This window comes from Suricata suricatta, chromosome 9 (genome assembly GCF_006229205.1).
Source record: "Suricata suricatta isolate VVHF042 chromosome 9, meerkat_22Aug2017_6uvM2_HiC, whole genome shotgun sequence".
Taxonomy (NCBI): Eukaryota; Metazoa; Chordata; class Mammalia; order Carnivora; family Herpestidae; genus Suricata; species Suricata suricatta.
In genome coordinates this window covers 137,535,350-137,547,630 of record NC_043708.1, presented here as the reverse complement: position 1 = coordinate 137,547,630, position 12,281 = coordinate 137,535,350, and the positions used below count along the sequence as shown (strand labels likewise).

Genomic DNA, 12,281 nt, shown 5'->3' with positions numbered 1-12,281 from the left:
GACCCCCTGGCCCGCTCCTCCGCGCCGCTCGGCTTGGATCGGCTCCTCCCGCCCGCAGGCAAGTCTTCTCGGTCGGCTGGGCGGCGGCGACCTGGTCCCGCAGTCCGAACCGCCAGGCCTGGACACAGGTCCGCCCAACCCAAGCCCTGGACTCCGGCCGCCAGCGCTGCTGCACGGGCCGCCCTCCCCAGGACACGCAGCTCGCGGCGCATCGCGCTTCCTTGCGTTTGCAGCTCGTAGTCTCCTCCCTCCGCTGCTAAGCGCCCCGGCCACAGCCCCCCGTTTCCCACCTCGGGGCTCCTGCAGCAGGGCTTCTCCTCCCGCTGCTCCCCGTCAGGTCTGAGCGGGGCGGCCCTCAAACCCGCGCTCGGTTGGTTCTCCAAAGGCCTCCCCACCACACTGTGTGATCTCTGAACTAGGGACTCTGAGCTGTCGCCACATTCACGACCCCTATCACCCGACGGACATCCCACAATTCACTGCTCAACACAGAGCCGGGAAAAATGTCTGCTAGGGAGACAGATGAATGGTTGGGTAAGATGTTACCTAAAAATTGGTGTTAAAAAAACAAAACTGAAAAGCCTCTTTATATTGCTTCAGTTTGGAGCCAAACTACAAGATCTGAAACGACAGGACGGATCCCGTTGTCCATGCTCTGTGCTGCGGAGGCCTCCAGGAGCTGCAGGGGCCCCGGGGAGGCCTGTCCCGTGCCCTCTGCAGCACGAGGACCCGCACGTAGGGACCGCAGGTGCAAACACTGCGTCAAAGTGACATCTGTGGTGACACGTTACACTCCACCTGCCTTACCACCCTCCCCTGAGCCCCGAGTTTTAAAATAGTGAAGGGAAGGGTGGAATACCTGTTCTAGAATATTCTTGAGGTGAGAATAGGCCTCGTGGGGGGTGAACTTGAGCTCCACTATCAGGCGGTCTATCTTGTTGATCACTAGGGCCGGGCGGATGTTCTCCAGCCAGGCCTGCCGCAGGACGGCCTGCGTCTGTTGCAAACAGAAAGGACAACGTGAAACTCAGGATCTGATACAACTGAAGCACATTGGAAAACCCTGGTTAATCATCAGCTCATCTCCAGACCCTTCTATCACTGCTCAGAGGACGCATGTCCACAGGTGTTCACTAACCACCCCCCAAGTCCGTGCCGCGGAGGGAAAGGACCACAGACCAGACACAGTCTTTGCCTTTACAGAATGGACGACTGATTTAGGACAAGTTGTGCGGAATACTGAAGAGTTTGGTGGAGTTACACCCACGCTTCCCTGAATAACCGGAAACAAGTGCTCGTGCTGCCCACACGCAGGCCCCAGAACTCAGAGCACCCCCTCCAAGGCCTGCGCCCACCGCCCTGACCACGACCCTTCCCAGAGGGGACATGGTGCTGCCGTCCTGACAGCAGGTGCACTGACACCTCCATCCTGTCAGCACGGAGGCGAAGGCTGCACCTCTCAGGTTGGGGGACCTGAGCCCTCAGGGCTTGGAGGAGAAGCGACAGCACAATTGTGGCACAGCTTCTTGCAATTATCAAATTTCCTCCGTTTGAGTAACTTAAACCTTTTATTACTCTTTTTTGAAAATATTGGGGCACCTGGGTCGCTCAGTCGGCTAAGCGTCCAACTTCGGCGCAGGTCATGATCTCACGGTTCATGGGTTCGAGCCCTGCATCAGGCTCTGTGCTGACAGCTCAGAGCCTGGAGCTGCTTCGGATTCTGTGTCTCCCTCTCTCCAGCCCTCCCCTGCTCATGTTCTGTCTCTCTCTCAAAAATAAACTTTAAAATAAAAATTTTGAAATATTAAAACATGCAAGGGTACATTAAGAAGTAGGATACAAGGGTGACATTTTATAGGATAAAACGTAAGACCCTGCAGGATCCGAGCCTGGAGAGCCGGGGGCAGGCCCACGTGTCCCACCGCACGCCCCTCTCCCACTGCGCAGGGCGGGGCAGCGGGCGGAACGCCCCGAGAAGCCACGGAAGAGGTTCTCAGGCGGGGAGAGCGGGCTCGGTGTCCCGCCATCCACGGCCTCCCGTGCGAGTCCCCCTCAATTCCACGCCCCGCAGGGTGCCGGGCCCTCTCTGGGAGGGGGTCGCTGACACTGCCCCGCTCCGAAGTTGATCCCTTCCGGACGCAGCTGCCCAGACTCCGTCACACGCGGGAACGTTACCCGACGAGGCGAACAGCCAACTCTCCGTCCTCCAAACGCCCACCAAACGCCCAGAACGGCACGGAGCCCCTACCCCCTTCCCCGCCCTCCCGGCCCAGCGACAGAGCCTGCGACCCACCTGCGGGCAGACCCCCTCCACGGCGTCCACCACGATGAGGCAGCCGTCACATATGCGCACGGCCGTGGACACCTCGGAGGAGAAGTCCACGTGGCCCGGAGAGTCGATGAGATTCACCAGGTACTCGTCCCCACCTGCAGCGCGGGAAACATGGGTTCAGGTGCAGCACGCGGCAGTAAGGAAGGTGCGAGAGACGGCAGGGCGGAGCTAACGCTGCCCGAGAGGCTCCATCCGCCGCTGCCGCTCCCACGAGGGCGTCCCCACCCACAGGACCGACGCCAGGGCCGTCTCTGCGTGACCTGCGCACGTCGCTGCTCTAAGGGGCCCCTACAAAGGCCTCTGGGAGGCAGGCGCGGTGCGGAACCCCACGGGACCCCATCCTTGCACATTCACCAGTCCCTCCGCAGGCTGGAGGCGGGGACCAAACAACGCCCGAGGGTAAGAGCTGGGCCACCAGCGCCCGAGCAGGAAAGGCTGCTGCAGAAAGCCACAGCGCATGTGGCCCACGTCCCTCCGGGCCCTCAGGGAGCGGGCGGGAGGGGTCCCTGCGTGCGGGCCGTGGGTTCACACACTTCACCCCCTTTAGGCTCACAGCGAACACGAGTGCTCAGCTTTCAGGAGGGTGACGACTCATGCGGCTGTGCCCCAAGCCCTGAAAGCCCCCATCCTCGCAAACCCCACCGTCAGCCCCACACCCGCTAACCCCGAAGTCGGTCCCAGGCAGGCCAGGACACGTCACCCGAGGTCACAGAGTCGCCACGCGAGAACATAATTACGTGAACCACGCAGAGAACAGTCGTCCCTCAGGTTCCACGCTCCCTCCCCACATGCAGCTACCCCGACAGGCTTCCTTGTGGAGGCGGAACCATCCCCGGGCGCTCGGGGCCCCCACGTCAGGGTCGGGCTCCCGCGGGCTCCGGACCCACCCCGGTCCCCAGGGCTGGACTTGCCCCTGGAAGCCCATTTAGACTGTCTTCCCCTTGCAGGGCACCCTGACGACGTGCCTCGTACCCCAGGGCAGGGGCAGAGCCGGGGCCCACGTCGGGGACTCCCGCTGCCCAGCTCTGCCCCAAGCTCTGTCCACCAGCCACCCACCCTTTGCGGGTGTCGGCACCATCAATCACCCGACTTCGCGGAGCGGGAAACGCGGGCACGGAAGAGTTAAGTGTCTTTCTCAAGGGCGTCCAGCTAGAACGCAACGCCAAGAACACTGCCCGAGACCAAACAGTTTAAAACGGTAGGTAATGTGGAAGTTAAACCCAGCAAACCCCAAACACACACTTCACCACCCCAGTCAGGGCGGCGCCAAGGCCCCCCTCCAGCGGCCGAGGGCTCTGAGCACCAGGTGAAGGAGGCCAAGGTGCACTGGGGCTCAGTGGGAGAGACCACCGCTGACGAGCCACAGGCTGCTTCTCACACACGTGTGCTCGCGTGCACGTGTGCACACACACACACACGCACGCGCACACACGCACGCGCGCGAGGTGTTCCTGGTCTTCTCACGCAAACTGCTTTATACGGATTTCTGGCCCGGACCCGATCCAGAACTCACAGAGGCCATGTCTGCGGTCAGACTCCTCACAGAACTTTAAAGGCGCTCCTGGGGAAACCCCGGGCCTCCCACACGGCCGTGCTCCTGCCGTACTGGGGACACAGACCTCTGAGACAACCCCCGGAAAAAACGAACATACCTACCGACCAGTCCACCTGTCTGTCTAGCCATCCGTCTGTCTCTACGCTTCTAATGACGCATCCACACCCAGACCCCCTGACACTCATTCAGGGACAGCAAGTTCCGATCTAGACGACAGCAGAAAGCTAGGGATACGCCAAGTGCTTTCAGGTGCAAACATGGGAAAAATGAGATCACATGACCAAAAACCTTTGGGATATGCCGTGGTGGGGTGGAGGGGTGAGGAAGAGGCTCCCACGCACGTACACCCTAGTAAAGGCTCGGAGAAGGGGTGAGACCGAGCGGCCTGTCCGGCTTCCCCAGTGAAGCTAACGGAGGGAATGCAAAGCGCCCTGGTGAGTCCCAGGGCCGGTCTCTGACTCACAACTACTTCCTTCATCTTAACTCTTTCCAAATAGCTTCAAACTAAATTTCAAAGGTAGGGAAAAGAGATCCAACGTCCATAACGTCCATCCAAGGGGGCAAAAGCCAGCACGCACAACCGGTCCGCTGTCTCCAGCCGCGCCGCGCCTCCCTGACCTGTTCCTGCAGTGCCGTCTGCTTTTTTACGTGAGGATCAAACGCACACACACAACTATAAAAGCGGTTGTGGGGTGTATCACGTTAGATATTATGATCCCTGCTAGTGGACGTACAATTTTTAGGCATACGAAGGGATCCTCCTGATTTGTCCCGCGGCCCCGAAGCCCGGCACGGGACGGACCCCTGCCAAAGCGTCCCGCCATCCTTCCCAGGCCTTCCGGAATACGCTCCTTCATTTCAGGGACGGTCTAATCAGCTGAGCGCCAATCCTTTTTTTGTTGTTTTTTTTTTTTAATGTCCCAGGCAGCCGGGAAGTGGAGGACGGAGGGAGGCTGTTTCCCTTGGAAGGTGTGCAGGGTGAGCTTCGGGAAGAACAGGGGAGGCTGGCGGAGGGCATGAAAGTCACAGAGAAGCCTGGGGAAGAGATTCTGGAGGCTTCCATCACGGGCGGGAATGAGCAGAGTGGGGACATGGGTGACGCGGCCCCACATGTCTGTGTGCAGCCCCCACGACCGCTGTGGAGGGAGAGGTGGCTGCAGGAGCCACCAGCCACGGCCTGCACGGCCCGGCGTCCTGGAGACCCGGTCTAAAGGGGCGAGCTGGGAACGTGGCTGCTGTTCCCAGGACCACGGCCACATGCCGACCGCGCTCTCCTCGGGCTCCACCCGGTATGTGTGTAAAACGCCTACTCAGACGAGGGGCAGCGGAGCCCCTCCCTCCCAGCCCCAGAACCCAGACAACCATCAGGGCACTGCCTCAATGCTCCCATTTCCAGGAGGAAAGGGAAGGCCCTGTGTCTCGGGGAGAAGGGCCTTTCTGGGCACGCCAGCCTCGTGGGGACGCGGTGGCACAAGTCCCCTTACCCCCCTGGTCTTTGGGGATGAAGACCGGGGGCTTGCACAGAGCCCTCCTGGTCCTGGCCTCCAGCCGCCCCTGGCCGCCTCCTGGCCTGGGCCGCGCGCCCCTGAAGCAGGACGCCAGCAGCACACGCCTCACGTTAGGGACGGAAAGCCTGTGCGTCCTAGTCCGCTGCCACCTGTTCTCCGTGGTGCTTCAGTAAAGTCAAAACAGTTGCCAGTAGTTTAAAAATGGGAAGATTTTACCAAAATCTGAAAGTCACCTTCTCCTGAAAAATATTCCCACAGAGCATCAGCTGCTGCGGCTGAATGGCACCTGTCCCCCCGCCCCCGGGGTATTTCATGGGTGGGTACCATTCGCTCTCTAGCCCTTAGCGGGCCTCCCTGGACCGCTGCTCACACAGAGGTGTCCACACTGACACGCACCAGGAACCCGCAGCACGGTTAATGCCCACTGCAGCTGCAGTGACAAAAATCTGCAGAGACAAAATTCAGAAACTGACACCAGAGGAATCGTCCATTAAAGAGACGAATGGTCTGAGTGTGGGAAAGGCACGCTGCACATCTCCCGGGGTCCATGAAGGTAAGGGGGGGATAAAATACACGGAGCGCTGACCCACTTGCAGGGTCACAGAGTGAGGGGTAGTTTTAAAACAACAAGGCATTACTTTAGACACGAAACATCAGGGATTCGCCAAGAATCCCCGAGAGCTTCAAAACCGGCTTAGTGCGACAATGTTTTAGAGCCTGACGTCAGACCACACACTCACGCCCCTGAGAACGTTCCTTGGGGTCAGGGCCAGTCATGTAACACCGCAAGACACGGCCACACCCCCAGGAAGGAAACGAAACGGAACTTTATTATTTTCTTCCAATTATAAACATACACGTGTGTAAAATTTCCAACTAGTACAAAAATAAGTATTTCGAAAACCGTAAGCTTCACATAAGGGAGATTCTGGGGAGCTGAGGTCCTGGCGGGGCCCCCTGGACACCTCACCCGCCACCGTGTCTGATGACCACAGCACCCGCCCGTCCTGCACGTGTCCACTCCGCAACTTGCTCCGGTCGACGTTTCCTCCCTGCCTGGTCACACGCAGACCAAACGGCTGTCTGACCAGCTCCGAGCGCTGGGAGCGCCGGGGCATCGGTTCACCCGGCCGTTCTCCCAGACAGACGTGAAGGCTGCGGCGTGATGATGATCACTTGCACTAACAGGCTTTTTGGTGACTATCACCTGTATCTCATATGCTTGCATGACTTTTTCTGTCTCAGCAAGTCCTGCAAGTCTTACGGTTAAATGACACCCCGACTGAGGGGGTGGCGAGCTGCAAGGAACACGGCAACCCAGGTAAGTAAATAAGATTCTGAGTCCAAGCCTGAGGCCACAGGACAGGCAAGGGATCCAGCCAGGAGACGGAGGCTAAGGCCCCGTGACCCTCCTGGTGGAGAAACCTGTACCATCACCGGGGGGGGACGGGGTCCTCGTGCCCGTCACAGGTCCCCGTCTGCCCCCAGAAGTGGGCGGCCCGACACATCAGACCACCGGAGGCCAGGATGCAGCCCGTGCAGGAGAAAGCAAGGCGAGCGGAGCACACGCTCGTCCGGAGAGAAGAGGACGGAGGACACGGGGTCCTCGTCCCCGGGGCGCAGCGGACTCACCGATGGCGTAGTGCAGCGAGATGGCGCTCGACTTCATGGTGATGCCCCGAACCTGCTCGTCCTCCCTGCTGTCCAGGTACCGCAGCTGTGGGGACACCGCAGGCACTTACTTCCCAGGGACTCGCTCACACTCAGACCGTCTGAGGCGGACGTCCGCTCTAAGCACATGATTTTTACCCGCAAAGCCCTTCAGATGGATCTAAGGTGGGAGGGGCCGAGGGAGGCGCAGGGACCAGAGCAGACACCCCGAGAGTCGGCACCACGTTCCAAACGCATTCCGGGTCCTCTTCGGGGCGTCTCTTGTTCGAGATTCCTGTCCATCTTTTTCAAGGTTGTATTACAGATGTGTTCGGTTCTGGACAGAAGTTATTTACAGCCGCTGAACAGGAGACCTTTGTCAACTAGGTGCTGTTGTGATTCTCTCCCAACTACCAGGCTGGTCTTTTCACTCTTTATTGTATCTCCTGATAAGCAGATGTTCCTCGTTTAAATGGACTCGAGTTGATCAAACTTACATCACGGTACGTACTTCCCTGTCTCATGGAACAAATCTTAAGGTCACAGAGTACTCTCTTCTATGATTTCCCCAAGTTCCATGACCTGGCCCCTCACACACAAGCACTCCGAGGGCGTGATTTCCGCGTGAGGTGGTAAGCAGAGGGCAGCTGTACGTTCTTCACACACACGTCGCCAAGTGCCCAAGGACGACGTATGGAAAGGCTCATCCATTCCCGACAGACCGGAAGTGGAGCTCTGTGGCCGCCTCCGCTGACCACGTCCGAAACTCATCAAGGGAAGGAGCTTCTCTGTCTTTCTAACTTATTCCAGGACCTCACACCTGCAGCTAGGAACAAGCACCTCTTTCGTTTCATTTCCTAAAACCCTACTTTCAACATGACCCTCAGACGAGTCAGCCTTCAGGTTCTCCTGGAATCAGACACGCTCTCTCCCCCGGGCTCTTCCTCCCCGGGGGCCTCTAGGCAATGCCCCCCTCAGACCGAGCACAGCACACAAGTCAGCCCTGATCGACCTCGTCCACTTCGCTCCCCCAGCGGCCCCCCTTCTCCCCAAAGCACACGCTCGTCCTCCATGGGGTCGTCCACGGCTGGGCCGGGCTCTCCCTGCACTTGTTAAAAAACCCACTTCTGCGTTTACAAAACATCACTATAAAGAAATACACACGGACTTTTTCTCAGCATCTATTTATCTTGCCACATAGATGAGCAGCTTCTTAGACACATTAACTGGCCTTCCCACTCTTCCCGGACGTCTGAGACCACAGCGCCAGGTGGACAGCGGGGACTTACTGGAAGGGAGTGAGCATTTCTCAAACACGACACCATACCTTGCCTGCCAGGCGGCTGGAGATGATCCCGTTGCTAGAGATGAGACAGTCGGCCAGGGTAGTTTTTCCTGTCAAGATAACAATATTAATTCAAACCCACTTCCTTTCCTAAATGGAGGGTGATGTATCGTATCCACAGAAGCAACTTCTGACCCTAAGAACTGGGTAGGCAAAGATTCCTCATTTGCCGACACTGAGTGAAGCTGAAACATAAGCATCTGAAAGAGTTCGTCGGGGCGCCCGGGTGGCTCAGTCGGTTAGGCGCCCGACTTTGGCTCAGGTCATGATCTCGCGGTGCGCTGGGCTCTGCGCTGGCAGCACGGAGCCTGGTTCACATCCTCTGGCCCCGTCCCCTTGCCCCGCCCTCCACACACACACACACACACACACACACACACACACACGCGCGTGCACTCACTCTCTCAAAAATAAACACTAAAAAATTTAAAAAACGAAGAGTTCACCTGCAGGGAGCGTCCCGTGGAAGGACGCGGCGAGCGCCCCGGGGGCGGTGACCCGGCGCTCCCGCCCGTGGGTCTCATCACCCTCACCCAAAGAGCGACTTTTTGAACCTGAAGCACAACTGACAGAGCAAGACGCAGACTCCTCGGCGATGAGACAAGCCGCCAGCCGTCCCGTACGTAGTTCCCAAACTACGCCAGGACTTGATCAAGTTCACGGCACTGACTACAGTCCTCGTCTGACCATCACCGGACAGTGGCCGTGCCACCACGGAGCTCTCGGGGGCTCAGGGTGACAACCCGAGGGCAGAGCACTCTCGCCCGCCTCTGGATGGCACGCGGCGCACGACAGCACCGAGGGACACCAGGGGGCACCACCGAGGGCACCACCGAGGGACACCACAACGTGACCTGCCCCATCTCCCCACGGAGAGACCGCTACACTGTCCTCAGAAAACGCTTCTGAGCCAAGCAGTCCGGGAAACCCGCCCTCGTCCCCTCCCGCGAGCACGCCCGCGGAGGCCACGGAGCCCCCAGACCCAGCACACGCCTCGGGGCCTCCTCCACAGCAAGACTGGGCTCCAGCACACACTCAGATTCCACCCAAGATTCCACGAAGTCTACACAACCTGAAGTGGCACCAACAGATGACCCTGTTTAAGAATGCTGCGCTGAGGTGACCAAGGAGGGACTTCTCTTTAGGACAAACGAGTCCCAGGTGCGCTCTGAACTTCTTGCAAAGCCGTGGGACGGGTAAGGAACAAACCAGACAGCGGTCAGCAGGCACCGAAGAGCCTCGGTAACGTGCTCTCAGTGTGGCACGTGCGTCCCGTGTCCCCTCGGGCCCGGGGCCTCTGGTCCCGCCTCCCAGCGGGGACGTGCGTCCCCCTGTCCCCACAGGCCCGGGGCCTCTGGTCCCGCCTCCCAGCAGGGCAGTACTCGTTCTAGGTCTGGCAGGCAGATCTCCCTAGAACGTCAGGTGCCGGAAGAGCAGCATGTGTCAGCTCTCTGGCTGCATCCCTGGGCCCAGACACCCCTGATCTGCCTCGTGATTTAACTCAGAAAGCAAATGCATAGACACAGACACACACACACACACACACACACACACACACACACGCACTTCAGTCAACCCTCATGTCCTCACGATGGGAGCAGCGTAATTATACAAGCGTGGGGCAGGGACACCTCGCTCCGCGGGCATCAGCAGGGGTCACCTACAACGTGACCCCACCGCCCTTCCAGCCCCCACGCCGCTGCACTCTGGCCATTGCAGCCACGGCCACCTGACCAGCCTCCTTTCTGCCTCCAACCCACACCGACCCCTCCCACCACACCGGTCTTTCCACGGTGTCTATCATCGCTCCCCTGCTTTATTCTGGTCTCCGGTGGCCCCTACTACAAACGGCCCCCCTCGGTACAGGCTCAGGATGGAGCGCACCTGCCACGGGCTTCTGGCCGGTGAGCCCATTAACCTCCCCCTCCCCAGATGGGAGGTCCAGTCTTCACCCCAGTCTGCACCCTGCATGCACACACTCCAAAAGGTGGAAGTGACTTGAAAAGGAGCTCTGACCCCGGGCTAAGTCCAGGGCAGGGGCACCTGGCCCTGCCCTGGTGCCAGCCGGCACACAGGCTCTGTGAGCTATGGCCTTCTGCCTTTCACCTCTCACTCGGTCACGCCCACGAGAAGGCCGAGCGCTCCTTCACCACCAGGCCCGCTCCTGTGACCCTGCCAGCTGCCTGGGGGAGGCAGGGGTGTGAGCTGGAGAGCCTGCTCAGCAGGGAGCGACGCGGTGGAGAGAGCAGCCTCTGCCAGGAGCAGGCCACACCCACTGGCCAGCTCTGCCCTTGCCGGCCCCCGTCTCGTCTGTACATGTCCTTGTTCCCAACTGACACCACTCCCACAGGGAAGGTGGGTCCCATCCGCCACCTTGAGCCCCCCTTCAAGGGTCACCCTTAGGCTGGGAAGCCTATTAACTGGCCCTCCCGCTCTCCCCACCCGCGGGGTCCACTCCTCGACCTCGCCTTGTGCTGCCTCAGCGCCCACACCTCCTCCAGGCCTCGCCTGGTGCCCTAGTCCTAAGTTTCTACCTTTCCGACACAGGCAGCAAAACCCTTGAATTTAGGAGGCGGTCACAACACACCCGATGAGTCAGAGAGAATCACATCACACAGGCTCTCAAGACATTACGTCCAGACTGGAGGCGTTTTTAGATCACAAAGCCATTGGAGAAATGCTTACTTTAAAAAGAACTCAAGTTCTCATTGAAAATGTGGGGGGGGGGCCTGGGAGGCTCAGTCGCTTGAGTGTCCGACTTCGGCTCGGCTCATAATCTCGTGCTCTGCGGGTTCGGGCCCATGTCGGGCTCTGTGCTGACAGCTCAGAGCCTGAAGACTGCTTCAGATTCTGTGTCTCCCTCCCTCTCTGCCCCTCCCCTGCTCATGCTCTGTCTCTGTCTCTCAAAAATAAATGACAAAGTGTTAAAAAAAAGTTTTTTAAAGAAAAAAAAAACAATGAAATACACCACAAGGAAGAACACTAATCACCAGGTCGCCGTGTTCATTTCAAACGCTTTTACGGCTGGCATTGCTGACCTCAATCTTCCAAAGGGATGTCTGCTTCTCAGCAAGCATTGGTCCCGACGGATGTCCCACAGCGTCCCGCTCTGACGTGTGCAGGCACGCCCCCTTGACCACTGAAAACACTCACCATGGTCCACGTGGGCCAGAATGCAGATATTCCTGATGTTAGCAGTGTTTTTCTGGAGCTCGATCATCTTATCCAGACTGTTGAGCACCATGGTCGCTTCTCTCCCGGGACTAAAAATTAGGAATATATTACAAAGGGCGCATGGGCTAAACGTCAACGCCTAACTCCCCTCCCGCGTGACGCTGGGAACTGACAAAACTTCCCAGATCCCTTAATCAGGAGCCGGGTGGACGCCTGCGGAAGGGATACACCCGGCCGGGCCGAGTCGCCTCCGAGCCTCTGAGCCAAGGCCGCATCCCGCCTGTGGGACGCAGAGGGCCCCTCCGGGACCGGACCGCCGCGAGGAGTCACGCAGCTCGTCGGGGCGGGGGCGCCGGTAACGGCCCTGGGGCGGCCCCACGCGGGGAATCGCGTCCGCAGGAGGGCGGGGAGGCGCCCACACCGGCCCCGCCCGCTGCTCGGTCCCCGGTTCCCGCTGGCTTTCCCCCCGACTCTACGAGCGCCTTCCGAGCCCCAGCAAAGTTTCGGGCGCCACGCTCACCGGCCCGACAGGTGCACTGACGTCTCCCCAGGCTCTCGAGTGAAAAGGAAGAGCCCCCGCCCACCCCCGTCCGCTTTCCCTTCCCCTCCCTGGGGGCCCGCGATCGCGGGCTCCAGGATCGTCGGTCCCCACGCTTAGGGAGCCGGCGGCCCCGGGGGGGACCCCACGGCCGCGGGCGGCGGCCGCTCCCGGTCCCC

At 59.6% G+C, this 12,281-nt stretch overlaps 1 protein-coding gene across 3 annotated transcripts in view; it reads right to left on the bottom strand.

Annotated features, from left to right (window-relative positions):
* EFL1 (elongation factor like GTPase 1) overlaps window positions 1–11,668 on the bottom strand; it is an 84,243-nt gene extending 72,575 nt beyond the window's left edge. For 2 of the 3 annotated variants that reach the window (XM_029950543.1, XM_029950542.1), the window contains exons 1-5: window positions 11,544–11,668; window positions 8,373–8,440; window positions 7,028–7,112; window positions 2,294–2,427; window positions 860–997 (exon numbers count right to left, since the gene is read on the bottom strand). In XM_029950543.1, the coding sequence (XP_029806403.1) occupies window positions 860–997; window positions 2,294–2,427; window positions 7,028–7,112; window positions 8,373–8,440; window positions 11,544–11,634 (516 nt within the window). In that variant the 5' untranslated portion in view covers window positions 11,635–11,668. Of the gene's footprint in view, window positions 1–859; window positions 998–2,293; window positions 2,428–6,365; window positions 6,987–7,027; window positions 7,113–8,372; window positions 8,441–11,543 lie in introns of those variants that run through there. The other variant, XM_029950544.1, reaches the window with a different exon arrangement.
* Between the last annotated feature and the right edge of the window lie 613 nt (window positions 11,669–12,281).